At 42.1% G+C, this 26850-nt stretch overlaps 1 protein-coding gene and 1 long non-coding RNA gene across 5 annotated transcripts in view; one reads left to right on the forward strand and one right to left on the reverse strand.

Moving 5' to 3' along the window:
- Positions 1-26318, forward strand: part of LOC135296181 (uncharacterized) — a 28631-nt gene extending 2313 nt beyond the window's left edge. Inside the window, exons 2-4 of one of the 3 annotated variants that reach the window (XR_010358231.1) lie at positions 8607-8772; positions 21108-21167; positions 26206-26318. This is a non-coding gene — a long non-coding RNA (uncharacterized LOC135296181). Of the gene's footprint in view, positions 1-8606; positions 8773-9884; positions 16288-21107; positions 25409-26205 lie in introns of those variants that run through there. The other 2 variants (XR_010358229.1, XR_010358230.1) reach the window with 2 other exon arrangements.
- The window catches only part of GCLC (glutamate-cysteine ligase catalytic subunit), a 36071-nt gene continuing 24546 nt past the window's right edge, over positions 15326-26850 (reverse strand). For both annotated transcript variants that reach the window (XM_064412187.1, XM_064412188.1), the window contains exons 8-16: positions 26231-26347; positions 25273-25411; positions 24632-24744; positions 23850-23942; positions 23026-23130; positions 20865-20946; positions 20666-20769; positions 20453-20573; positions 15326-16944 (exon numbers count right to left, since the gene is read on the reverse strand). In XM_064412187.1, coding sequence (XP_064268257.1) covers positions 16739-16944; positions 20453-20573; positions 20666-20769; positions 20865-20946; positions 23026-23130; positions 23850-23942; positions 24632-24744; positions 25273-25411; positions 26231-26347 — 1080 coding nt within the window. In that variant the 3' untranslated portion in view covers positions 15326-16738. The remainder of the gene's footprint in view (positions 16945-20452; positions 20574-20665; positions 20770-20864; positions 20947-23025; positions 23131-23849; positions 23943-24631; positions 24745-25272; positions 25412-26230; positions 26348-26850) is intronic.

The following is a 26850-nucleotide window of genomic DNA, read 5'->3' on the forward strand; positions in this document are numbered from 1 at the left end:
AGCTATGTGCTTCCAGACAGGAGAGACCCTGCATGTAAGTGCCATCTACTACTTAAGGAAGTGTATGTCCAGGCAATTGAACAGAAGTGCCTTGTCAGCTTCCCAGGTGGCCTCCATTGCCTGTTTGCTGTCAGCCCACGGGATGATCATGTAAAACCTGTTGGCTGCAGGGATGGAAATAACAAGTCTTCTTTCACAACTGCCCCAGGCTGAGAAAGGCAGAGCAAGACTCATCAATGTTACACGCAAGGCTGGGCAGCTGCCTGTGGCAGCAAGACAGGGGAGCTGTGAGCTGCCTGCCTTGGCTGCACTTACTCCCAAAATCCTGGCACCTGATCCCACTTTGCTTTTTCACCTCTCCCCAGAACCGTAAGCAGAGTCTCTTCACACTTGAATTTTGCTTATTCTGCTGAGAAATTTGGAGCCGCTGTCCTATACCAAATTACTGAACTTCAACTGACAAACATAAATCTTTAATCACATTAATTTGCCCTCAGAGTACCACTGAAAGAAAACAGATCAAATTATTCTCCCAGCTCTGTTTGGGCAGGAGCTTAAGTGAGGGGAGGATATAGCCCCTAATCTCCCAGGAGAGTCACAGTTGCTGCTCAGAGCACCTCCTCCCAAATCCTCTGAGCTCTTGGGCAGTTTTCCTTTCAAATTGCCTTGAAAGTATATTAAAAAAAAAAAAGTAGAGTAATCTGTTGAGGCAAGCTCGGCTGAATGTTTAATTGTTCCTTTGTTTCTCAACACGTGGAAGCTGATTTACTTCTGCTGCTATCCAGTTAGAGAGGAACAACTGCTTTATAAAAATAACACTTGGGAAACACAAGGGGAAACAACTGGAGTTTGAACATGAATGGCCATAAGCCCAAAGAGAGTCATGTCTGACAATGAAGAAAAACTAAACAGATTTATTCTTTCTATATATAAAGCAAACTATGTTTTTAAATCCATAAGAACAGATGCCCTTTGTTTTCAATGCATGGTTAAAACAGTGGCATTGGTAGCAGGGGAAAATGGTTTTAATGCTTTGCTGGGAAAATGGCATTGGCACTTCCCATCTTTGTCACTGGACTATTCCCCAGCTGTGGCTAACAGCCAGCCATGGCTGGGGCACACTTGAACACTCCCTGAAAGCCATGTTTTCCCCTTTTCCCTCCCAGCTGTAGAGTTCAGTGCTTGCTTCAAGGTCACTGAGTAAGCCTGTTAGACAAGCTCAAGGTATTATTAACAGTGAAATATTCCTGAGCTGCTCTTGTGATTTTTTTTACAATGCTACCAAAAATGTGCTAGTGCAATATTTATTTCCAGGCAGCAACTGAAGAAGCCAAACATATAATGATAAGTACAAATGTATTTTTGTCATCCACAGAGGGCCTTACTGAAAGCACAAGAATGAGCTCTAATGTCTGCACAATCCTGTGCTTGATTTCTTACTCTTTCTTCCAGGATCCACAAGAAATTTAGCTTGCAGCAAGAGGAGATTTTGGTTTTGCTACGAACAAAATAATAGTTTTTGCATAAAATCTTCAATTGTGTGGTAATCTTAACTACCAGAAGATGAGAATAATTTAAGAGAAACCACTTAAAGTACTTTACAACAGTTTTGTGTCGTCTGGTAGAGGCTTTAAAATGTGGATACACTTCAGGCTATTTTATCTTCCCAGAGAGATGTGTGTAAGTACATGTGTCAGCAGAGCAATAACCACTTTCTTCTCTTACATTAATTTGAAATTTTATGCCATTCCTTACACCTCCTGCAAAAGGGGCTATTAAGGACAAGGCCTAAATGCAGCAAAGTCATCTACTGTCTCTTCTAGATTTTTTAAAGGATGAAGCTTTTATCAAAATCACCATTTTTGTGATTTTTGTATTGTTCTTATAATTGCACAATTTAAATGCAACATTCAAAAGGGGTAAATACTCCTCAGAAACAGCTTTCTCTCTCTACCCATTGGATACTCATAAATGCTGTAGAGGACAGGACAGGACAGCCAGCATGCTGTACTATTGGTCTGTCTTCCTCTTTTAAAAATGTTAAACAAAACTTTACCCAAAATATGTTCAATGTATTTGCGAAGGACTCTAAGGGTATTGCCTTCATGCATTTAAACGAGCCCTGAGTGCAGATGTAGGTAATACAACATCATCAGTGAGTGGATAAGCAGACAAGAAAAATGAAGGAGAATCTCTTTACCCATTCCAACTGCCAAACCCTCCTGCTGGATGTCTCTCTGATGTCACTTACTGCCTGTGTGATGCCAAGGTAACCTCAGTGCTGTAACTGCATCCACAGCAACACGGGTGAGGGAACCCACATCTAGCAGCCTGCCTTGAGTTGATTTTAAATGCTCTGGAGATGCCTTTCTGTCAGGCAGTGGTTTGCATGGTTCTGTGTAGTGTTCATAAGTAACAGGTCTCTGATCTGAGGTGTGGTATCTTTTAAACAAATGCCATATGGGTTTGAAGATAGAGGAGTGAAATATGAGGTCAGTAACATTGGAAATATGGAATATTGGTCTTACACTGGAAATCTGTGAAGAATTAGGGTATGTGAATTTGTGCTTAGAAGATCAGGAAAGTTTCTCCAATGGTCTATGAAAAGGGCACCAAGCTAGAAGATGAAGGCGAGCATCAGCAGAGGTGAGGATATGAGGACATTGTTCATCACAAACTGGAGATAGGAGGAGATGCACATGTTCTGTCAGCTAAAACCAAATGGTTGATGTGACTTCCTATCTGTCATGTGTTACCTGACACAAGTAATAACCTCATAAAACATTAATGGATACAATCAGGCTTTATGGTACAAATTTGAGGAAGCATAACACCTATTAAAACTCCTTTGGTGCTGTGTTTTTCCATGGATCCTGGGTATGCCCCAAAACATAAAAGCAGACTGGGGAGTAGCAGGGAATCAGGAAGGAGGGATATCCTTCCTGGTGGAGTCTGACTTCTGAACATCAGGATATGTGCCTTACATCCTGCCCAAACTTCCTGATGCAGTATTTAGAGCCCAAAAAACTTCTACTTTGAGAAGATCCCTTTCTGCTTTTAGTGTTACCCTCTTTTAGTCTGAGATATTCAGAGCAGACCTATGATGTTCCATCACACACAGCAGTGCTCTGGCTGTTTAATTTCAAAAAGCAACATCATGTTCTGGACCAACCATGATACATTTTCTGATCTTTTCCTCTCTGTGTTTGTGTGTGTCTCTGCCACAACTTAATCATTGTCCACTGGACTACATTAGAAACCTTCCTGAAGTTGAATAGTTATTAATTTTGTACTAGTGAATACACCAACTTGGGTTGTGTAGTTGTGTGTATCTTGTAAGATTACTGGATTGGAAATAAGAAATAGCTGAGGCCTTCTTCAGAAAAGTGGAAGAAGCCTTGTTTGATCAAAGTGATTTGGAATAGTCAGCATAGATTTATGAAAGGGAAATTGTGCTTATTCAAACTCGTGACCTTCTAAGATGAGAAGAGTGGCTTGGTGGATGAGTGGATGTTCTCTTTCTTGGCATTAGCCAGGATTTCAAAACTGTCACCTGTAACATCCTCATAGCAAGCAGAGAAGTGTGTGATGATAAGTGGACAATGAGGTGGACTGACAACTGTGTGAATTGACAGGCTTAAGGGGTTGTGATCAGTGGCACAAAGTCCACTGGGAGGCCTGTTACTAGGAGTGCACCCAAAGGTTGATACTGAGACTGCTGTTACTTAACATCTTCATTAATAACTTTGGTGATGGGTGATGGGACAAGCTCAGCAAAATTGTTAGTGGTTCAAAATTGTGATGAGTGGCTGATTCCATTCAGAGAGACTTGGACAGCCTGGGGAAAGGGGCAGAGAGAAATCTCATTGAGCTCAGTAGAGAAAAATACAAAGTCCTACACCTGGGGAAGAATAGCTCCATGTTCCTGTACAGACTAGGGGTGAACCAGCAGGAAAATAACATGGGAGGAAAAGGCCCTGAGTATCCTGGTGGACAAGCTGACCATGAGCCAGCAATTCTCCCTCATGGCAAAAAAGGCTAATAGTACCCTGGACTGCATCAGCAAAGTGTTGCCAGCATGTTGAAGGAAGTGACACGGCCTCTGCTCAGCCCTGGCATGCTGTGCCAGTGCTGGGCTCTCCTGGATGACAAAGGTATGACCTCAATGGATTGGGTCCCATGAAGTATCTGAGAGTTGGTTAAAGGACAGGAGAAACTGTCACATGAGGAAAGGCAGAGAGAGCTGTGAATGTTTGCAGTGGAGAAGAGAAAGCCTTTTTATTTGATATAAATACCTCATGGGACGATATGAAGGCAAAGCCTCTTCTCAGATATCAACAGGATAAGAGGCAATGGGCACATACTCAAGCACAGGAAATTCTATCTGAAATAAAACCCCACTTTTTTACTGTGAGGATGGCCAAACACTGGCACAGGTTGCCAGAGATGCTGTGGAGTCCCCATCGGTGGAGATATTCAAAAGCCATGAGGACGTGGTCTTGGGTGGAGTGTTCTAGGTGACCCTGCCTTAAGAAGGGTGGCAGGGCATGGGCTAAATGATCTCTAGAGGTCCCTTCCAGCCTCAGCTGTTATGTGCTTCTGTTCTCTAATTTCCAAATTGTTATGCACTTGAACTGCACTTTCCTTTACCAGGAAAGGAAATCAGTTCCTGCACACATTACAAGTAACAGGCAGTAATATTAGACCCCCTCCATGCATGAGAACCTCTCTTTCCTATTTCAGACACAAAGTGAGGATGTAGCTTTTAGATGTTTTAGAAAAAGTTGGACGTGAAGACAGTGTATATAAAAAACCATTGTTAGATGAGACTCAAATGCTGCTTGATTTACACAAGATTGAATCATAAATGTCTGAGTCTTTGCTATTGCCTGGAGCTGCAGTGCTTGACCAGTCTCCTCATCTGTGAAGGGCTCCTTTGGTCCTGTATATATCATCAAGTAGTGCTGGATGTAACTCCAAGGCATAACATTCCTCTAGTTCTGTAGAGAGTCAGGTGACAAAAGCAAGAAAATATTTGGGTACAGGAAATTTAAGATGTCACCATGTCTAATTTACAGATATAACCTGGTTTGCCAATAATCAAAGGCACATAAGCTACATCTGTATTAGTAAATCAAATAGTCAGGGGGGCTGATTCACCTGCCAGCTTTACTTGTATCCACGTGCTGGCTTTGGCTAGGATCATTTTCTTTACAGTGGCTGGTATGGGGCTGTGTTTTGGATTTGTGCTGAGCAGGGGTTGATAATACAGAGATATTTTTGTTGTTGCTGAGCAGGGCTTACACAGAGCCAAGGCCTTTCCTGCTTTTCATAGTGTCACACTGGTGAGGAGGCTGGGGGTACATGGGAAGCTGGAAGGAGACAGAGGTGACCCAAACTGACCAAAGGGATATTCCAGACCATATGGCATCATGCTCAGAATATAAAGTGGGGCGAAGAAAAAGGATGGGGGCATTTGGAGTGATGGCATTTGTTTTCCCAAGTCACTGTCACATGTGATGGGGTCCTGCTCTCTTGAAGATGGCTGAGCACCTGCCATGGGTAGCAGTGAATTAATTCCTTGTTTTGTTTTGCTTGCATGTGTGGCTTTTGCTTTTTCCACTAAAATGTCTTTATCTCAACCCACAGCTTTTCTAGCTTTTACTTTTCTGATTCTCTCCCTGATCCCACTGATGGGAGAGTGAGCAAGCGGCCGTGTGGGGCTTGGCTGCTGGCTGGGGTTAGAGCACAACATCACAGAGCTAATTCCAGCTGCCTCTGGACAGTGTGGCTGCATCCTGCCTGTGTGACTCGTGGGCCGTGCCTGCACAGTGCAGGGGAGCTAGGACCATGCAGGGAATAAGCTAACCATATATTTTTGTACAAATATGTGACCAGACAGGTCGTGTATGCTTTCCTTAGACTGTATCTGAGCCCCAAATATTTTCTGCCTAATGGGTAGGGCTAGGTATCCATTCCATGATTCTAAGCAACAAGTAATTCTATCAAAGTGTCTAGTTAATATTAACAGGCTGTTAGAACAGTATTGCCCAAGATGTGGCCTGTACCCATTAATCAGGTTGTAGGACATCATTGGGAAAGTAGTCAGGGCATGAGAAAGAGCAACTAGAGGTAGATTAATACATTACTTAAGTAGATAGGGAGATGATGTGAATCCCTCTTGTTCACCTAGAGCAGGAGCATGGAGCAGAGCAGCTGAAAATGCTGCTGCACAGCAAAGTCAGTAGGAAACACTGGGGCTTCCTCTACATTCTGCATAGTCAAGGCTGCTAGACAGGGCTGGTAGCCCTGTGAGAGGCCTCAGTCATCTCAGGAGAGGCACCTGCCTGTTCCGTGTGACTGCTGAGAGGGCTGGGCAGGCTTCACCCTGCTGTCAAGGAACACAGTAACAGCTGCTCTGGCCATCTCCTGTGCAATGCTGCTGTGTTTGCAGGGCCCACCCAGAAAGCTGAAGACTAATTCAGTTGCATGCTCAGTCACTAACTGAGCTCAGCCATCCCCAGGGAAGAGTCCCCAGGCATGGACAAGGTTCCCACTGGAGCAGGGAATGTGCAGGCTGGTGATGGGAATTTACCTGCTAGGGGCCCTCTTCTAAATGGCCAATCCTCTTCTCTACTCTACTAGTGACTGCTTGAATTCCAACCCAGCTTCCAACATCCACCTGATAGGCTGAAGTCTGTCCTTTCTACTATGCCTGCTTCTCAATTAGCATTGAATTTTGTAAGAACATAATTTAGTCAGACCAGAAAGTTCTCTCCCTGGTAGATGTGTATGCTTAGGGAAAGAACACTAGGAACAGCTGGTACAAAATGGTCCTTCCCTAACTTATTTACCCCATTCCAGCATCCCATGGTTTTGGATTTCCTTGGCAATGGTAACCAAAACACTGAATATTAAGCCAGATAAAAACAATAATAGTAATGACAATGATGATGATGCCATTATCTAAGTACTAGCCACATCTTTTCCATTAATTTGTCTGATCACTTGGAAAACCCTTCTACATTTTCACCTCTTGCAGTGATCAGTTCCACAATTTACTTAGATGATTCAATCATGTTTATCTCCCAGACACTTATTTTCAGGAAAACAATTTCTAAATTATTTTGTCTGTATCATTATGAAAGAACTTATATTTTTTTCTGAAAATTCCCCTTTGTCCTTGGCCATCTCTTGCTCTGTTTTATGTGTTTTGAGATTAGGCAGGGAGAACACTCACATCATGCAATGTGTGTTACACAGAGGTTTACAAATATGCACTCTTTTGTTCTCTGTGGTAGCAAAGTCCAATAAAAATAATTCCCATCCTTTCCTTTCTCTCCACCAGAGACTCTTTATAAACCATGTTAAGGAATTGGTTTAGGTACTCTGTGTGGAGATTGTGAATATGCAAACCCTCAGAGGCAGCAGCACATCTCTGTTGGGTCTGGCTGAGATAGAGTTCAGTCGTCCCTCACTGTGCTTGCTTGGCATCAGTAGCTGGAAGGGTGTTGATAACACAGCAGTGTTTTGGCTCCTGCTGAGCAGCACTGTCCCTGTAACATTCCTTCCCCTCCACCAAGGGGCCTCACCTGGAGCCTGTGGCAAAAGACCTCAGGACAAACCCGAGGTCGACATGAGGGTTTTGGAGCTGGAGTTATCGAGGATAAGAGGCCACAATACTCCAGCTGAAAGAGCAATGGTAGCAGCCTAAAAAGGGGTTTGAGCTGCCTCAGAAGTTGTTGAGACAGAAGCTTGGCACCTCTTGGCACTGTGATTGCCCATCCTACACCAGATGTTTAGAGGAAATATCCCCTCAACACCTCACACAACCAGCACTACATGGAGTAAGTGGGTAGAATTGATTACACAACAAGCTCAAATGGGAAAACCCTATTTCCCAGGAATCCTAGAAGAGCTTAGGACTGGCCAGAAGCCAGAGATTTTGGAGCATTGCCTGAGAAAGTGACTCATGCCCAAGAAGCACCACCATATAACTTCCACTTCCTGAGAAGTGCCCTAACCACAAAGATCTCCTAATAACTTTGAAGCTAAGCCCTTCTTGAAAAACAGAAAGTGACCACTATTGCACTTGGTGGACAGCCTGTTGCTTTCATTCCAGACTGAGTCCCTCTGGGACTTGAGCATTGCTGGTTTGGTCAGTGACTGGACCTACACAGGTCTCTGGGTTCTCCCCTCTGTTTGGAGAGGTGTGTGCTGAGATGCCTGGGAAACTTCGGAGGTCAGAAGTGGAAGGAGTCTGGATGTCAGACCCTTGTAGAGGACAATAAATGAGCAAGGGTCTGATGCTTGAACCCGACTTGGAAAAAAATGTCACCATAAATGGACTTTTATCACTCCTGATCTACACAAATGCCTAAGTTCATGTTAGGATCAGTAGCACAAGCAATGTGACACTTGACAAAAGCTTCACCTGCTGTCCCATGGCTGATAGCCATCAGCACAAGGAGCATTTGTCATGGTGGACCCAGCTGCTTCCCAGCCTCACCCTCTCTTCAGCACCAAGACCTGACATTTTGACTGAGGCCATTCCTGTTTTAGCTCAGTGATGCTTCATTCTTTTTTGGTTTCTATCTGCCACACAGAAAGAAGCAGAAGGAGGATGGAACCCCCAGCTTTTCTTGGGAAGAAGGAATTGCTCAGCTTTCTTAGCCTAGAAAAGGGCTGCCAGCTGCATGTCCAAAACAGGTTCCACGGGAGCCAGACACAGGGCAGTTCCTGGCTGCCTCGCTGTGTGCCAAAGCTAATGAGGTAAGAATATCAAAGCATTCCTTGGCAATCACTTGATGCAAGGAGAGGCTCAAAATTAGAGAAGTTTTTTTTAATTTTTTTTTTAAAGATAAAATTCTGCAAACACAAAAAGGCCTTCCATCCAAATTACATGCCAGACTTATCTTGCCTGGACCATCAGGTTCCACAGACACTACTAAACTCTCCCTGCTATCTAAATCTTCTCTGACTTTTTCCTGTTCTGCCCACTCTTAGGTCACCTCCTGACTATCACCTCACTTTACTAGGTGGGTCAACCTTTTGGTGGGTTATTTTCAGCTTCTCACCACTCCTGTATATCCTGCTGGTCTCCATTTCAGCTGTCTATTCTCCTGTCTCTGAATAAATGCAGAATTTCCTTTGCCTGTCTCCTTACAGACAATTTATAACTCAGTCTCTACACCAGACCTGTCTTCTTCTGCCCACACTGAAATCTGACCTACCAGATAAACTGAACTTGGACAAACTGGAGCTCCTTAGCACCTCCCTCCTTTCCTTCTTCCTTTTTTTTTTTTTTCGTTAACCATAGACAAAAAAAACCACACACAAACTTGTAACTTGTGCACTCTGTCCTCAAGTCTAGGCTGCATAAGCCTTGCAGTCTTCCTTCATGATGTTAAGTAATGAGGCATTTTAAGAGGACCATTGTGTGGCTCATGCCCATGCCTGGCTTCCCAGGTTTTCTGTGTCTCTTCCACCACCTGGGTAGTGGAAGCAGGCACAGCCTCCCATTGTGCATCCCATGGGTGTGGGGCTGCTGACACGGAGCTGCAGAGGGGCAGGCAGAGGCAGAGCTTACTCAGGAGCCATAGAAGCAGTCAGTCAGACAAGAAACAAGCACGGAGATGTGCTGTCTGGGGAGAGGAGGGGGCAGGAAGGGTGTGGTCCTGAAGGAGAAGGTAAGGCTGGCAGAGAGGGAAGTAATGATGAAGCTAGCCTTTTCCCCTGGAAAAGGGAAACATCTTTGCAATTTCTCTTGACTAGGTATAGCTTTGCTTCCTGGAGCAGGCAGAGCTCCTGGGAACACCTGGACAGAGAAGCTGGGATATGCTGGGTACATGTGGTTCAGATTTTTTCCTTTCCTATCCCCACAGAAAACATCAGGCAGGTTTCAAAACTGGGAACTTGGTGTTACATCAGTGCTTCCTGCCCCGTTGAAAGAGTTTTTGAAAGTTGCTGCTAAATCACCAGTTCCTGTTGTAGGGCCTGTCACAGCTCTGGTCTCCAGCTGGAGGTATGCCATGAAGACACAGCACTAGTGTTCAGTGATTTCTCAAGAGTCTGTAACGCCCTCTTGGGAGCACATGCCACCTGCGGTGTCCCAGGACACAGCCCAGAGGTGTTTTTTCATGACAGGTATTGGAGAATCTCCAATCTGGCTGATTTTGAGCCAGTGGGCTCCACCAGTAAAAGTTGTTTACAAGGAAGTAGCTAAGACAAACCAAGTTTGTACACATTCTGTATTTGTTGTCATTAAAAGATAGGAAATGGATGGGCAAGGCTGTCACTATGTCATCTCTCTCAAACTCTAGGCACAGCCAAGGAAAAGTTGTAAAGACAGTGCAGTTTGATGATAAAACTCATCATAACGTTAATTGCAATTAGAGCATCAAACTCAACACCTCACATCATCCTGTGGGCACTTCCAGACCCATGCTGTGCCTTTGGTTGGGTGCCGTAGCATGGCATTGCACCAGTAAATGTGCTTGGCACCAAAGTTTTGACACACTACAAATTTTTGGCTGCATCAGGACAAAAAGAGATAAATCCCCCCTTTCAGGATGAAAGCAGAGCTGGAAACAGTTTTTGGTGATGTCCTGACAACTGGTGTGCCTAACAGATGATCCCCTCTGGACCGCGTGGTCCTGGAAGAAGTGTTCCTCTTCCTGGAGAGTAGCTTGCTGTGGTACATCTTGAAAACTTGTACAGAGCTTTTTGCAAACATCTGAGTACAGAAGGCACTCAGTGAGAAACACAGCAGCCTGCTGGGATTTTCCCTGGACACTCTTGTTGCACAGTTGTAATCCTCTCAGTTTCCTTTCTGTTCTGTGGATTTTGATTTTCTGAGGCAGGATGAGAAAATGTGTCATAGCACTGTGTTGGCGTTCAGGGCAAGCATCACACTTTATCAGTTAAAAGCAAGGCCAAACATGCCATGTTTCTGGAAGCCAGCGCACAGCTGGAGGGACTGAAGTGGGATGCCTGGCTACCTTCTCTCTTCCTAACTGTGCCACCTCTTTGAGTGCCTGTGGCCTGAGTGGGAATGGCCAGATACTGATGACACCACATGTGCTGTGATGAGTGGGAAGTGAAAAGCCAGAATGAATTTCTAGGGATATGTGGAAACTCCCTTCTGGAGCTCTGCTTTTCACATGCTTCTCTAAAAACAGCTGCATCCCTCCTCCACAAGAAGCTGTGGGATGTGTGCCAATTGGGCTGCACTAGAAGTAAAGGGAAAAAGACAAAAATCTGAAATACATTGTTTTATGCCATTCTCTAAGGAGTCCTGGGCAGATTTTTTTTTAAAAGAGTGAGTAAGTTTGTTGTCTAGAAATTATTATTTAAGAGCAGGAGCAAACTGCATTTAAATGGGGAATTCACCTCTTCACCTCACACGGTTGTTCAGGATGTGTCATGTCCGGAAGCACTGGAATGTTACATGTTTTAATTTGGACCATGGCAGTTTTGCTCCCAGCAATTGTGTGTCTAAACCAAACGCTGGAAAGGGACACACTGGTCTGGAGTGCTCTTTAAACACACAGAGGTCTGCCCTGCTTATGGGGCACATGTGCCTGGAGAGCTCCCAGCTGGGTGTCCCCAAGCAGCCCCACCACTGGCTTCATCTGCTGTTTGCCCCTTCCCAGCAGGAATGCCGCAGGGATGGAGAGGAATAACGACTGCTCTGCTGTGCGACCCCATGGGGAAGAGTTCATGGGTTAACCTGTGAGTGGCTACTTGGGCATAAATCCACAGAGGATTTGGACCTGGAATCCCCCTTCGGCCAGAACAGCTGTTTTCTCTCCCAGCTCACTGCAGTGCCTCTTACCTCAGGAGGACACCTAGGGCTGGCTCTGGCCTTAGCAATGAGCTTTGTTCGACCTCATTGCTGTGCCCTGAGCACACCCCAGCGAGGATCCTGCCTGGCTTTCTGCTCTCTGTGCCAAGGTTATTTCATTTTGCTGGCAATGGTCGTGCTGCCAAGGCCCAGGGATCACATCGGAGTTTATATGGCATTGCTCTGGTTCACCCTGCCAGGGTGAGAAGTTAAAGGCAGAAGTGGTTTGTGCTCAGTGGTTCAGTTTGTGTCTGAGCCAGAGTACAACAGCCCCATCTCCTGCTCTCCACAGTCTGGGGGGTCTGGAGAGCTGGCTGCCAGCTTGGCCTGCCTCCACTAACATCCCATGCCATCCTCTGTCCTACTGCTCTTTAGAATCAGATGCCTGTAACTCATGCCAGTGGGATGAATAATGCACAGAAATGCTGCAGAGTGGGATGAAAGGTAGGAAATGTGGGTGATGCCAAGTCTTGCTTCCCCTCAGCAGAGAGGTATTTTTTTTGCTGGAAGGCTTTCCTGTTTTTCGTTAGGCAGCTGTGTGACGGTCTCTGGGCAAGGAGTCCCAGTCCCTTGCAGTGCCAAGAAAAACACTCTAAGTTCTTGGCCTCTGAATGCCCATGTGGTGAGTAAGCTGGCAAGGATTAGATGTCCAGCTCTGCCTGTGCATGCACAGATGGGAACAGACGGGAAGGAATATAGTCCAAGCTAGAAAATGGTTGAAGGGAAAGAAAAAACCTAACTGAAAAATGCTGGAGAACTTGAGGTCGTCTTGGCACAGATGCTTCCCCAGCACAAATCAAAGAGTAGGGAGAAAATGGAACTCTCAGGATGGTAATAGGCTTCTCTCCTTCATTCTTTCCTCTTCCCTGCCCCAGTCACCTCTTTTGAACATGACCTGCCAGAGCAACACGCAGCAAGCAACTCCTCACTGCCACACAGACTGGCTGTAGTCAAGGCACTCCTTAAGATCTTTCATCAAAATCTGTACCATCACCCTGTACCAACAGATAAAAATCTGCTTACTTTTGATCTAATTGCATTTAATAGGAGCTTGGACTTTTTCCAGAGTAAGAACAATTGTTGTTGCTTAAATATTTTATAAACTAGCATTTTTCTGGCCAGAACACAAACTCTTAGAAGTCAATGATGAGGAGCCATCACTTTTTGTACCAACACTTATTTTTTTGGGCACAATGTGACTCTGGGTATTATTTTAACTTTCCTTCACTGGGAAGTGAAGGAAAATTTACTTTTTACTTTCTCACTGTCAGCATTATTTTAGTTTTCCCTTTGTGTCTTGTCTCAGAGGTGTAACTTTGGAGTACCTTTGTGATACGTAACTAAATTAAATTACTAAATTAACATTGTTTTCAAAGACTGAGAGAAGAGTTTATAGCCATTTCTTACTTAACATAAGCCATAGTATCTTGCCCAGTTGTTCAATTCATAAGCCAGCATTTACAGTTACACTTTTCTTTGGGAAAAACATTGCTTTGTTCAAAAGGAGACACAATGCTGCTACACAAGCTGCAGAAACCTGCATTTGCTGCTCCCACTGCTGTACAGAGTGGATCCTCATACTTGAGAGGGAATGGGCAGAAAGCGTTGCAGCCTGCAAAGCCTTCCTGACTTTTCCTGACTAGGAGAACCTTACAAGGAGATTCCCATTTCTAAGGGAATCTTATTCCAGGGAACACTGTATTGGATTTGCATGGCCCCATTTTGGTATTGGGCAGGCTACAGGGGTGGCTTCTGTGAGAAGCTGCTGGAAGCTTCCCCCATGTGCAACAGAGTCAAGGACAGATGGCTCCATGATGGACCTGCTGCTGGCCCAGGCTGAGCCCATCATCAACAGTGGTAGTGCTTCTGGAATAGCATTTTTAAGAAAAAGGGAAAAAACTGAACATCAGCACTCAGCTGGAAAAGGGGACTGAGAATATGTGTGAGAAACAACTGTGCAGACACCAAGGTCAGAGAAATAGGAGGGAAACGTGGTGTTCCAGGTGACAGAGGTGAGACTCCCTGCAGCCCATGGTGAGGCAGCTGTGCCCCTGCAGCCCATGAAGGTCCATGGTGATGCAGAGATTCATCCGTAGCACCTAGAAGACCCCCCAGCAAAGCACATAGATGCCCAAAGGAGGCTGGAATCCTGTGGGAAATCCATAATGGCACAGACTCCTGGCAGGACCTGTGGTCCCGTGGAGGGAGGAACCCAGGCTGGAGCAGGCTTGCACCACTGTGAAAAAGGCAAGCTGCTTGCAGAGCTCTGTGCACATATAAAAGGAGACATTTTAAGGATGCAGGCCATGATAAAAGCATGGCTATAATAATTCAGAAACAGACACTTGAACATAAATAGTCTGATGCAAGAGAAAACTGGAATCGGATTTCATAGCATCAAGAGCTCTGGAGATCACAATGGGATCTCCTAGCTGAAAACGGAGTGGAAGGCATGAAGTACATTACTGGGGCTGAACTGGGGCCAACACAATGATCACTGAAAGTGCCATGACTGATGCACAGCCAGTCTTTGGGCAAGGAATCAATCACAATCCGCCTCAGGTGCCTGATATTTCTTCCTCTCCCTTTGCTTACGATTGATGGGAAGGTCATCATTTCCATGAAAGAATTTCATGACTGCAGAACCAAAAGTCCTGCATGCATAGCCCAAAGAAGTTTCTCATGCTCTCTGCAAAAGGCCAGCCAGGGCTTGAGGCTTGGACTAGGGTTTGCTTCTTTACCTCAGTGTGCACAGAGCCACCAGAACACAGCCACCTCTAAGCTGTATCCAAAGACAGTGGCAAAGCTTGCCCCCTGTCCCTGCAGCAACTCTGGTTTGCACTGACAGCCTTCACCACACTATAAAAAACAGGCTGGATCACGTACCTGAACTCTTCATTTAGTGAATGTACAACGCTTAGACACTGCAACCATGCATGTCTCAAAAACCAGAAGCAGCTTTGTGTTTGATCTCACTCATCCCTTCTGGAAACATGCACATAAGAAATCAGGAGGGAAACTTCCAGCCACAACCTTTAAGGCATCATGACAAAATGTTCTGTATCTTACAGGACACATATTTGGCCAGAAGGGAGATTCAATGTCAACTGAAAGGGAATAAGGACATGCATTGAAGCAGTACCAGCAGAAAACCATTCCAACTATTTTAAAGGGTTTTCCAAGCATAGTGGCTCCATGCTGTGCCATCAGACAGATGCTACAATTTTAACAATAGCAAGGGTTTCTTTGCTGTAGGAGTGTTAGACCATTTGTCTGAGTCCTGAGAAGCTCCGCTGTGAACAAATTAAATCTGGGTGAGTTGCATACCTGCCAGGTATGCAACTCCTCCTTTTTTGAATCTAAAAATGTGGGTTCAAGTCATGCAAGTGACCAACAGATACTGCAAATTTTATTTTTATTTCCTTATTACAGAAACTAAATTAGCATATGCCTACATCTTAATTAAAACAAATTCACCACTGCAGAGAAAGAGTATTCTTTTTATTCTCTAAAGCACACCTGTGAACACAGAATGAAGTGTAATTCAGTACATAAAAGCTTCTTGGTGCACCTCTCACTGCAGTTTCTCCATTAGTTCTTTTAAAAAAAATCATGAGATCTTAGGTATTTTTATATGCTTCCATAAGCTTTGCATGTTCTACCCCTAATGCAATTCACTTTTAGAAATCAGTTAAGAAGCTAAATCAAAAAGGCCCCTTAAGTTTGCTTTATTTACAGATGCAATGGCTGAATTTAAATAGATTACAGTCACTCCCAGCACCAGCTTCCAATTTAAAGGATTAGTGAATTCCAAAATTTCTCTTTAAACTGTTTTCTAGAAGGGATTAAGTTGTCCATAACTACAGCTATGTAGGTAATCCCAGCCACCTACATAAATTACCTTATAGAAAATAAACATGCTGACAAAAATATTTATAATTGACAAAATGACAAAATGAGAAACTCAACCTTCAGGAAGAATGGACAGAAGTTTGGTTTTGTGCTGCAGTCATTGCTGACCATGGGAACAGCAGCAGTGTGGGAGAAGAGCAGTCAAGCAGGCTGAAGTCCAGAGCAGGTGTCTCTGGTTCCTTTGTGAAGAGAGCTGTATGTCCAGCTCTCATTTCCTCCTCCTTTTGACACATCTCCCATTACCACTTTTTTGCAAAATCATCGGTCAGATTTTCTGAACTGAGACATCATGCAGCTTATTTCAGAGGGGAAGAAAATAACTGCATCTGCAGGGAAGCTGACTTGCATTATCTGAATAAAGACAGATCTGTTCCTCTGAGTTTTAGAGTTTACAAGTGGATGAAGGTCTTGTGGCAACTGAGAAACTACTGTAAGATTAACAACTCGGATGCACATGTATTTGTCTGTTCTTACATACTTTCAAAACCCAATGGAAGGAAGAAGTATCTGTGATTCAGGTAGATCCAGAAGGATTTTTTTCTTACACAATAAGGTAAATTACTTAGCACATTCCAGGTTAAAAAAATTACAGTAAACATTCAGTAACTGGAATGCATATAATATACAAGTACCATTACATTTACAAAGCTGTTCATGACAATTTTTCTTTCTATATTAAGCATAAAAAAGTTACAAGCTAATTCACAATAACCTTAGTTACAATGTTATTAAAATACATTGATGTTAATCATAAAAATATTTTACTATTTACATGTATATTGTATAAACCTTAACAATAAGAATATGCCTATTTAGGATGCCTTAAATGAATATTTAGGCAGATTGGCCCATTTTATAGTGCAGTATCCCTGTTTTGGTCTTCACACCATGAAACTGTACCAGATTCACAGTATCTTTGCTAGTGCTTTGCTAAAAGGCTTAATCTTTTTATTATTTAAGAAGCATTCATTCATTCATTCATTACAAAGAATCAGTTTTATTTCCACTTTGTTTCTTATTAAATCCTACCCCCAATAGTTCAGGACACTCTGCCTGGCCTTGAGCGATTTGGTTGCACTTCCACATAAGGCTGTAATTCATTTCATCAGTTATCACACTGTCCTGCTTGTAGTCCGGATGGTGTGCGATGAACTCCCTCATCCATCGAGCAACTGTCATTAATTCTCCTGTGGGCAAGAGGAAATTAAATTTCACAGTTTATACATCTAATTCAGCAGTAGAACACCTAAAGTTCTGTGCACTATAAACACAATTAATGAGTAGCCCATGCTTTCATGAGAAATACATTCCTATACTTTTTTGTTTTCAAATATGGCTAAACTGTGGCACAATTAAGCTGGCATATCCCTGATGGTCCAAAAGACACTTATCTGGTGCAATTTTCCAACTTTCAGATGTTCAAATGATACAATGCAGAGAGATGCAGCAACTGGAACAAGTGCTACTAACAGATTGTACAGCAAGAGGTCTTAAACAGTTCATTTAACAGAGAATCTGGCTGAGATGAATCCACAGACACCTCTGCACTACTACATTTATATAAAATAAGTTTGTAGTTGATCCATCTAACTGAGCTGCTAGTTTTGATCAATCAACTTGGGCTTATTATTCTTTCTCCCTCTGGCAGCTTCTAGCAAAAAATAGGCTGGTTCTCAATTATACCAACTTCTGGTTTGTACACAGTGCCTCTGCTTCACTCCACAGTTCTTGGGTTGGTCAGCAGGTACCTAAGGGTCCCCAGCACCTCTGTAAAAGGTCACTGAATGACACACACCACTTGCAGGAGACTGGCATCCCCATGAGGCTGCAGCTGGGGGCTGGCTGCACACCAGAGTCCAGGCTGCTGAATCTTGCTCGTGAATGCAGCACATGCAAGCAAATATTAACAAATTTAAGGTAATTCTGACTGTTAAGACATTAAGATGGGCTGATGGGATGCTCAAAGAGCCTAGAAAAACTTGCATGGCTAGCTACCAGAACATCAGCTTCACTGTGAGAGTGGAAAGAGTCAAGGGTTTCCACTAGAGAAGTCTTTGCCTTAAGAATATTAAAAAAAGCAAGATGAATCAAGTTAGAGAAAGCATCAAGGAACACACAAATAAAAAGTAAAAATAATCCAACATTATTAAAAAATATCCTAGCAGTGGTCTTAAACAGATGTACATGAAGATAAATCAGAAAAATTGCAGAAAAGTACTAGGAAGAAAAGAAGAATAAAAACGTTACTAGAAATCAAAATGTGCTTCAAAAAACAGAAGTAATGTTTTAAAGGAATGAGGCCAGAGTTTACACTTCTACATAAAAAGCCAGGAAAAAAAATTACCCAAGAGGCTTTATTTGTTGAAGGCACTAAAAACTCAAGTTGAAAACTTTCTGACACCAACGAGAAGCAGGGGGCCTGCAAGAAAGTCAGTGGAGGCAGGAGATGAGCGGAGTGAAGCTTAGGGAGAGACGCGGCTGAAGCGCAAGGCGTGCAGGCAGTGCTGCAGGAGCCGGGCAGTGTCCAGGGCACAGCAACACGGACACCTAGTGGCCAGGCAGCCCAGCCTCGCCCCCTGCACGCTCCACTGGGAGCACAGCCGGCAGCCCGCAGAGGTACTCATGGGAGTATGGCACCACTGACTGACAGAAGGTGTGAGACACCTTCCAGGCAAGGAGAGGCAAAGGGAATTTTAAGTTCAGAAGCAGCAATATACTGGAGAGGTCCACACAATTATGAATGCTGATGACAAATGAGTAGATAAACGTGATCCTACAACACAGGAACTAGAATGTGTATCATGGAGTAACTGTGAAGAGCATTTAAACATGAAAAACTACAGAATTATTTTTTTCAAAAAGCATATATAATAAAACTGTGTAATTTCTTATTATATGACTTTAGGGGGAGCAAAAGTGTAACTGCTTCAAGAAAGACAAGGCAAAGATCATGGAAATCACATCTGTGAATGCTCATCAAGCTCTGTGATTACTGCACTGCAGGCAGCCAGGAGAGCACACCAGGACAAGGATCACTTGATGCTGCTACCTCAGTACTGCTTTCATCAACAACTGGTGGTGGTCAGCAGCTGCTGTTTGCCTAGCAAATCTGTATTCTCACTGAGTGGCAGCAGTCACACACCAGCTATAGAGACCAGGAGGGAAATACCTTGCTGTGCTGCAAGAGAGGAGGTGACTGAAGCTCAAATGAATTATGCCAGTGCAAGGTTACACCCACAACAACTAAAGTGTCGGTGTTCTTAACTCATGAATGCTGTGCTCACCATTGGAGAAATCTGAAAAATGGCCACTCTTTGCAGATATGACTCATACTAAACAGGCTGTGGATAAGGAACATTTGATTTAAGAGCAAGGGTAAACTGGAATAATCCAAAGCTTAAAAATGAGAAACATCATGGCACAGTAATACAATACCTAATACTTTTTTATTCTGTGAATTCTAGTTCTTAAGAAGCTTCATTTACAAGTCATTTCAGTTCATAAGACCTGAACTATAAACCCTACACTCTTATCAACCTCACTCTCACAGCTTTTAGGTCTGTGTAAATACAGGAGCTGACTTTTGCAATGACTGTAACGTTGCACCAGGTAGCAAAGTTTTTCTTTGGTGGGGAACACCTGCAGCTGGTCACTAGGCCTTAGGAAAAAGGCCTGCTACAGTTATGGATTCCTTGTTTTCTCAAGATCATTTCTCTGAAGGAAAAAAACCCACAAACAACAGACAAGGGAATGTTTAAAAGCATGTTACCATTCTGAAGAACTGCTGAAGTAGTGAATTACCAGTTAAGACAAAGTCCTGATTTCCACCTCAGCTTTGGAAAGGTCTTTACCTAGAAGCTTCTACAGCAATTTTCAGGAATTAAAAAGGAATGCAGCACTTCAGTTTAAAACTTGGCGGGGGGGGAGAGGGCTAAGAAAAAAACCCATTATTGACTTGGGAGGCTATAATTAACCACCTAGCTAAATTTACATCAATACAGTTATGCAGGGGATTTACACAGAAAAGTTAAAGAGTTGGTGCAGACTGAGCTAAGCACACAGCTCTGAATTAAGTTTAGCCTGCATCTTTTACTCATTACACTGCTGCATTGTAAGAAGAAACACAAACAGTCGTTATACACCTGTCCTGAACGACTGTGTAAGAGCCTGCTCTGCTCTGCCTTGAGGAAGTTCTGCTACTTACAGAAGGACCTTCTTATCAGTGAGCTAAAGTCTAGGTCCCATGGTCTAGCAGACCTGAGTTTACACTTATGAATGCTTTGGAGTCACACCGGTCATATCAGGCAAGCTATCAGACCCAGCCTCAAATACTCTTACAACACTCAAATGACAAGGCAAAGGGGACTAGTGTATGTTTAAACTACTACAAAGTGGACAACACAGTGGCAAAACAGCAGTAAATGGTGCTGAAAAGCAAAATCGAGGACTGGGTACATACTACCCTCTAAACCATGATTGTTACTCTATCAGTTACTCTGAATATAAGTTCTAAAATGGATCACTAAACATTAAAGAATAAAAGCAGACAGGTCAAAATTTAAGCCAGAGAACACACTCCAGTCCTTTGCTCTAATGATTCAACAGCTAATGAGACATCCACAGGTCCCATCAGTCTTATCCAACTGAAAGTAGAAAAATGTCAAGAAAGTTAGTGTCCAAAAATATCAAACATACCAGAGGCTCTCTTTTTGATTAGCTTCAGATAGTTTAAGATGGTGCATCTTGTATCCACATCCACTTCCATGTTTTCAAGATAGGAATTCAAAATTGGGATCAAACCAGGAAAGACTCCTTCCTGTGTAAGAGAACAGAATCAGCATAAAACACACTCAGTCTGGTTTCTGGGAGGGTAGAATAGAATGTGTTCCAGGTAGAAGAGGCTATTACCTTCCCATTGATAATTGTGTCAATGCTCATTAAGGTGTACTCTTCTGTGTCAGTGCCTGTCCCATTCTGTGCAGAGCCACATCCATCCAAAACAGCATTTCCACCTTCGCGTGTGACAAAGGGAAAGGAAAATAATGGTTAAAAGCCAAGATGTGCTAAACATCCACAACAATGTTAGTCAGATTACTTGATGTGATACCTTTGCATATATCTTTTCTGAAGTAAAACATTCCCTGTCGTACAGCATCTCTTTTCTGGGCCACCTTCATGTTTTCATCCACCTGGCAAAAAAAATAATTTCAGAGATCTGAGACATTTTAGAAAAGCAGGATTCTACCAAACTGTCACATTTGTGTTTCATAAGTTGAAATAGGTACTATATTTCTTACTATTTTATCACATAGGGTCAAACTGTAAAGCTAAATTTTATTTTATTTGTCAGTGTCCAGGACAAACCCACCAAGAGATGACATTTTATGAAACTGGGTCTCCAGCAGAACAGGTAATGGTATCGTGTTAGAACATGCTATGCTCATTTCAGTTTGGATGAAAACACAGGAACAGTTACAATTAACAGGTTACATCCCTTCTGGAAGACTACTTTGCATATTTAGATGCAATTTAAATAAGTATGGAAGAAAAGAATTTCAATTTCCCTAGCCATAATTTTCTGCTTTGATTAACAAAATCATCACTATCTTTAGAAGGATTATCATTCAGAAACAGCATTCAAGTAAGTTTGTATGGGAATTTATCTATTCCATCCCAAACATGTTTGCTATTTAAACTTAATACTGCCAGCAAAAAAAGTTCTTAATTTCACGCTTCTCCAAAGTCCCCCAAACTACAACATTTGCTCTGCAAATGACATAAGCATTGCTCTGCCTTTCCGGATGGAAGATTTTGTCCAAGTTCTTTGGTTGGTGTGTTCTCAGGGAATTAATTAACATCATACAGCTTCTGGAATTAGCTTTACCATACTGTCTTCAGAAAAAGAGATATAATTTGCTGAATTCTTTGTCTGATATTTAACTAAAGGCTATACAAAATCTTTGCTTACTTCTTACCTTTCAAACCTTTGTTTTCAATTAATTTTATATTATGAAACCTATTTACACAACAGGTTGTTTTGAAAGTTTGAAAGAACTCCAATCCCAGCTGATGAGTGTTCAACCACATTCAATCAGACAGTCAAGATTAGTGTGAGATTAGCCCCATAACCCCCTATTATTTTACTTGAAAGAGGCAGGCTTACCAATGGTTGTGCAATTCTGTGTTGTATTACCTGCCAAATTGCTTGGCAAGCTCAAGCAATTTTAAGCCCCCCAGCCCTCCAATTCTGTTCAGGTTCTTTCAGCACCTGATCTCTTATTCACTCTTAACTGGCAGTTAAAATTTTTGTGCTTTTGAGACACTCAAATAACAACGTAATTATGTAATCTGTTAAATTGCTGCATTATTCATGGAGTCTGAACTCCCTGACATCTCCTTTTAGAAGTCATATCAAATCATACCATGTATGTATGCTATGATTACTCTAAATTTATGACTTCAATATTTTTCTCCATTTTAATTTAAAAAACTATGAAAAACCACAGGATGCCTATAGCTATGCTAGATTTTCTAGCATAGTGTCAAAAGCCTCCTGCCCTACAATATCTTTTTTAAAGCTACCTATAACATCACAGGAATGTCCATCTAAAAAGACATTTTTTGGTCAGGTGCCTCAGAAAAAGGATATGCATGGACAGCTTCACACAAAACAGTTCAGCAATTGTGAGAGCAAGATTAAGGAAAAAGTACATTTTGCATGGCTTGTCTGTCTAAAGACAAGCCACAGTTGTGACCAGAATCAGCAGTGTTTGTTTCCAGTCAAATACCGTGTAACACTAAGCATGCTGAATTCCTTCTTTCCCCCCCCCCCGACTCAATATAAACAAAACAGAGTAAGAACATAAGACACAGGCAATATTCATGTTAAGATAAGTGTAAAGTTCTTATTTTGAGTTCCACATATTTCTCCCCTGCATGTAAAAATGGGGGAAACATGCCCTTTCCCAGCCTCAAAACAGCTTTGTGACAATGCTATTTCTTAACATTTCTGCAGTACTTCAATGCTAGGCATCACAGAAATTCCTACACCATTTGTCTATGTTTAATTCCATGAGACAGCAGTAAAATATTTGTTTAATATTGTAGAGTTTAAATGAATTCAAAGTACTGGTACAGATGAAAACTGACAGGAAGAGAAAAATGACTGTTCTGTAAGTGGACAAATATTATTTCCTAGCTTGCAGGGGATAAAAATCAGACTTGATTCATTACATTTAGCTCTAACAGATCTGACCTTTCACACCTACCTTGGACAAAGGAATGAGAAAGTCCAGCTTATATGACAGAATCACTCTGGTTAGCAATACCACAAACACAACATAAGCAGAATTCTCAAAGTCTGTTAACTGGACCTAGACATGAAAGGAGTAGAGATTCAATTACTTAGTGGAAACACACTTGTGCAAGGACAGTCTGGGCCAGTTTGGCTCAGAAGCTCATGCTGGCACTTGTGTTCACACACGCTGTACTCGCCGAGGGGCGATCCACACGCGCCGTCACCAGCACCGACTTCCAGCGCACAAAGCACGCACATGCTGCAACAAACTCAACCCTGCAATTCGATGCAAAGCATGCTTGTGTTTCAAAAGACTAATAACCTGCACCTTCAGGCTCTCTAATTACAGAAGTATAGTAGCATTTAAATTTCCACTCTAAAAGGATTAAATTCAGAGAGCTTATAAACAGACAACTATAGAATAAAAGCACTTTGTGAAAAAACCAGAACTGTGACAGTGGAATTGTTCAGTACCAGGAAATGTACTAGAGAAATACAGTCTCTAGAAGCTAAATGGGGCTTTGTTTGCTGCTGCTTTAATACAAGCCTAATTCCTTTCCCCATCACCCCAAATCCATTAGCATGCACTGATGTACTGCAGTGGATTCTCCTGTCAGTTACATTCCCACCGTCCATGTCTGATTAAATAGTGCTGTCCACTTCACTTGCATCTAGCGAATCAAAGGGGAGAAAACACAGCACAAGTAACAGGAGTTTGATACTGGATGGCAGAATGCCTGGTACTTTTCCACTTAAAAGGAAATGTGCTCTTGTACATACTGATGTCTTCCTTACCTCCATAGGTCTGAATTCCACTCTCCATCCAATATCTGAATTTGGAGGTGGCGGCTTAAACCTCATTGTCTGCCAGTTTGTAGACTGAATATTCTGCAAAGCACATGAAATAATCTGTCACAATCAAGAAGCACATTACTCTATAATATAATTGAAGAAAAATAAGCAGATAACTAGAGTCCCAGTGTTTTCTGTAGAACAGCATAGCAGGTTAGAGAAGTGGTTCCCAAGTAAGTGCTGTAATTTCCTAAAGCCCACAGTACAACTACCCAACCTAGGAGCAAATATGTTGTACTTTCTCATGCTGTTTGGGTTGAGTATTATGTACAGGACACTAAGAGACTGGCATGCAGCTGACTTTATTTTTTTCTTGAGGGGCTGACACATCCTGAACTAAAAAGGCCTAACGCTACCACAGCTATCACCCATAAAGCTGTAAAAGAGAGATTTCTACATAAATAAAATACAAACCAGGTTGGAGGAAGCTTTAAAAATTGACAGTTTCCTTTAACATTTATATACATAGCTATAGGCTCACTCATACACACAGCATAGGCTCCTCATATTTTATTTAGTTTAAAGTATAAGCCATCACCTTCTAAATAAAAGATAAAATGAATAAATGAATGTGCTTATAACTGCAAAGTCATATGCTACAAAACTACCTGAAGTGAAAAATTAATAAAAAAAATTTAGCTAATACAGCCATCCTCCAATTTACTATTATGAAGATAAGCAATTATATACATATATTTATTAAATTCCTCTAAATTAGACATAACCTCAAAATGGTCGGATTCATTTGCATCATCTAGATGTATTTTCTCCTCAAACAAAGTCAATGGGTCTCGAATGAACAAGTGTGCAATATGCTGTGCCAAAAGGTGGTCAATACCTACAAAATGAAAATTCAAACAAACAATTCATACATATCGAAACAGGCTCCAGGAATTTTTTTTTTTACAAGACTGTAAACATCTAACACTGCAGTGCTACCTCAGCCCACCACATCCTGTTACAGTGATGACTTCAGGAAGGAAGGAAATGATTAAAAAGAGCAAAAACCCCCAAATCAAACAGGCTCTTGTTTGGAAATGGCCGCTGAGTATTGGTGTGGCTACCATTCTTCCTGTTTTGTGATGCATTCTGTGCCCAGTTTCCTAAACCAGTCTGGCTCTCTCCATAAAAATAAAACATGAATTCCAGCTTGAGAAATTCAGTTTGATGCATTAGGGACAGTTTCTGTTACAAATGAATCCTTTTTAAAAAAACTCTTAAGACCACTCTGCACAGCTACTTCCTGAGTATGAATCACTCTTGAGGGCTGCACAATGTTTGTAACAAACAACAACAAAAACAGTAAAATATCCCCACACACTGCAAACATAATTCTTAACCTGCTCATAATGAAGCAAACACTTACCTTCCTTTATTAGGTGCTCGTAGATATCTTTGTCTATTGTCAAATCAATGTCATTGTATTTCTCACCACATTCAGATAGATAACTGTCTATGGAATCATATCTGGATTTACTGATTCTATAATGGTTGTTCTTCAGTGGCTATATAATTTAAGAATACAATATTTTAACAGCTTGTTAACAATGTTACCTAAGTTTTGCTCACTAATGACACTTATGTTGAGAATTATTACCCTATTTAAAAACCCCTACCACCTCAATTAAAATTATTAAAAGCACGAGTCTTAAATAGGCTCAATATAAAGTGATTCTGGAATTATGACTATTTTGTTTGCAGACATATATATCTGAACAAAAAATCAGTCATCACACATTTACTAGAATTCTCTAGATGTAGAAATGTTTTCCTGATGTAATATGCCATCACCCCAAGCACCTGGCAGCAAACATATACCAGCTGTTTCACTATGTGCACACTGTTAGAGATGCCCTTAAAATAAGTAGAGTTCAAGAAATATTTCAAGTAAATTAAAAAATTATTTATTTTATGTAATTTTGTAAGTGCATTGAATGGAAATTCCTGCTTAGAGAAACTCTACAAGTTCTGATACCTAACTCTCTTGATTTAGCTCTAGTTTATGCTACTCAGCAGCACCCACTATTTAATCTAGTGCAATTTTTTCCTTTCAGGCTCAAGCATAAATTAGAAAGTTTCATCACTGGGGTGCTTTTCAGCTAGCTGTGGAAGACTGGGATTCCATACCTAATTAAAAATATCTGCTTGTTAACACAAACTGACCAACCAAGGCGAGTGTTTACACCATCTTTCCTGTATTTACCACAAAGACCATCACATTCCCTCACTAGAGATTTGATAAGCACAAGCAGAATCTGATGCTAAAGGAGACTTAACTTTTTTGCCCCAAAAACCCCAGACAGCTACTAGGTACCCTGACTGACCTCCAGGCCTCGCTCCTCGCGCGTTCGGTCGTCCACGGAAGCGGAGATCACTCCCCAGCGACAGTCAATGTCAGACACGTAGCCTCTGTAGAATGGAGACGCAGCACTCAGCGCCATCTAAAATGGAACAGCCTGACATCAAAACAAAGGACAGGCCAAGGAACCAAAAGCAAAAATACAACCCCACTGGAAAGGGATCCAGAAGGAACTGAAATATATATATTTCAGTTTAACACCCAGCCAAAGCCCATATAATTGAGAAATATCTCAACTCCTGCCTCCTAAAAATGCCTGGGTCAAGCGTTAGCATTCCTGAAGGGGCTTCTGACACTCTTCAAAGGTTTCACCTCTACAGATCAGCATTTAAGGAATGCAAAAATTACACTGGTAGAAGCACTTTAGAGACAAATCAGCAAGTATTCTGCTTGCTCACTTCCGAAGTTCACCTGGCAATCATTTTATTTTGTTTATTTTTGTTTGGCCAAGCACCTTAGTAACACAGCTGGAACATACCTCACTCAGGGCAGGATGTACTCATCATTCAGACCAGACAGATACTTTAGTTTCATAACTCCTGTTATAAACAGTTGTTTATGACAACATGCTCATAAAAGGGACAG

This window comes from Passer domesticus, chromosome 3 (genome assembly GCF_036417665.1).
Source record: "Passer domesticus isolate bPasDom1 chromosome 3, bPasDom1.hap1, whole genome shotgun sequence".
Lineage (NCBI taxonomy): Eukaryota > Metazoa > Chordata > Aves > Passeriformes > Passeridae > Passer > Passer domesticus.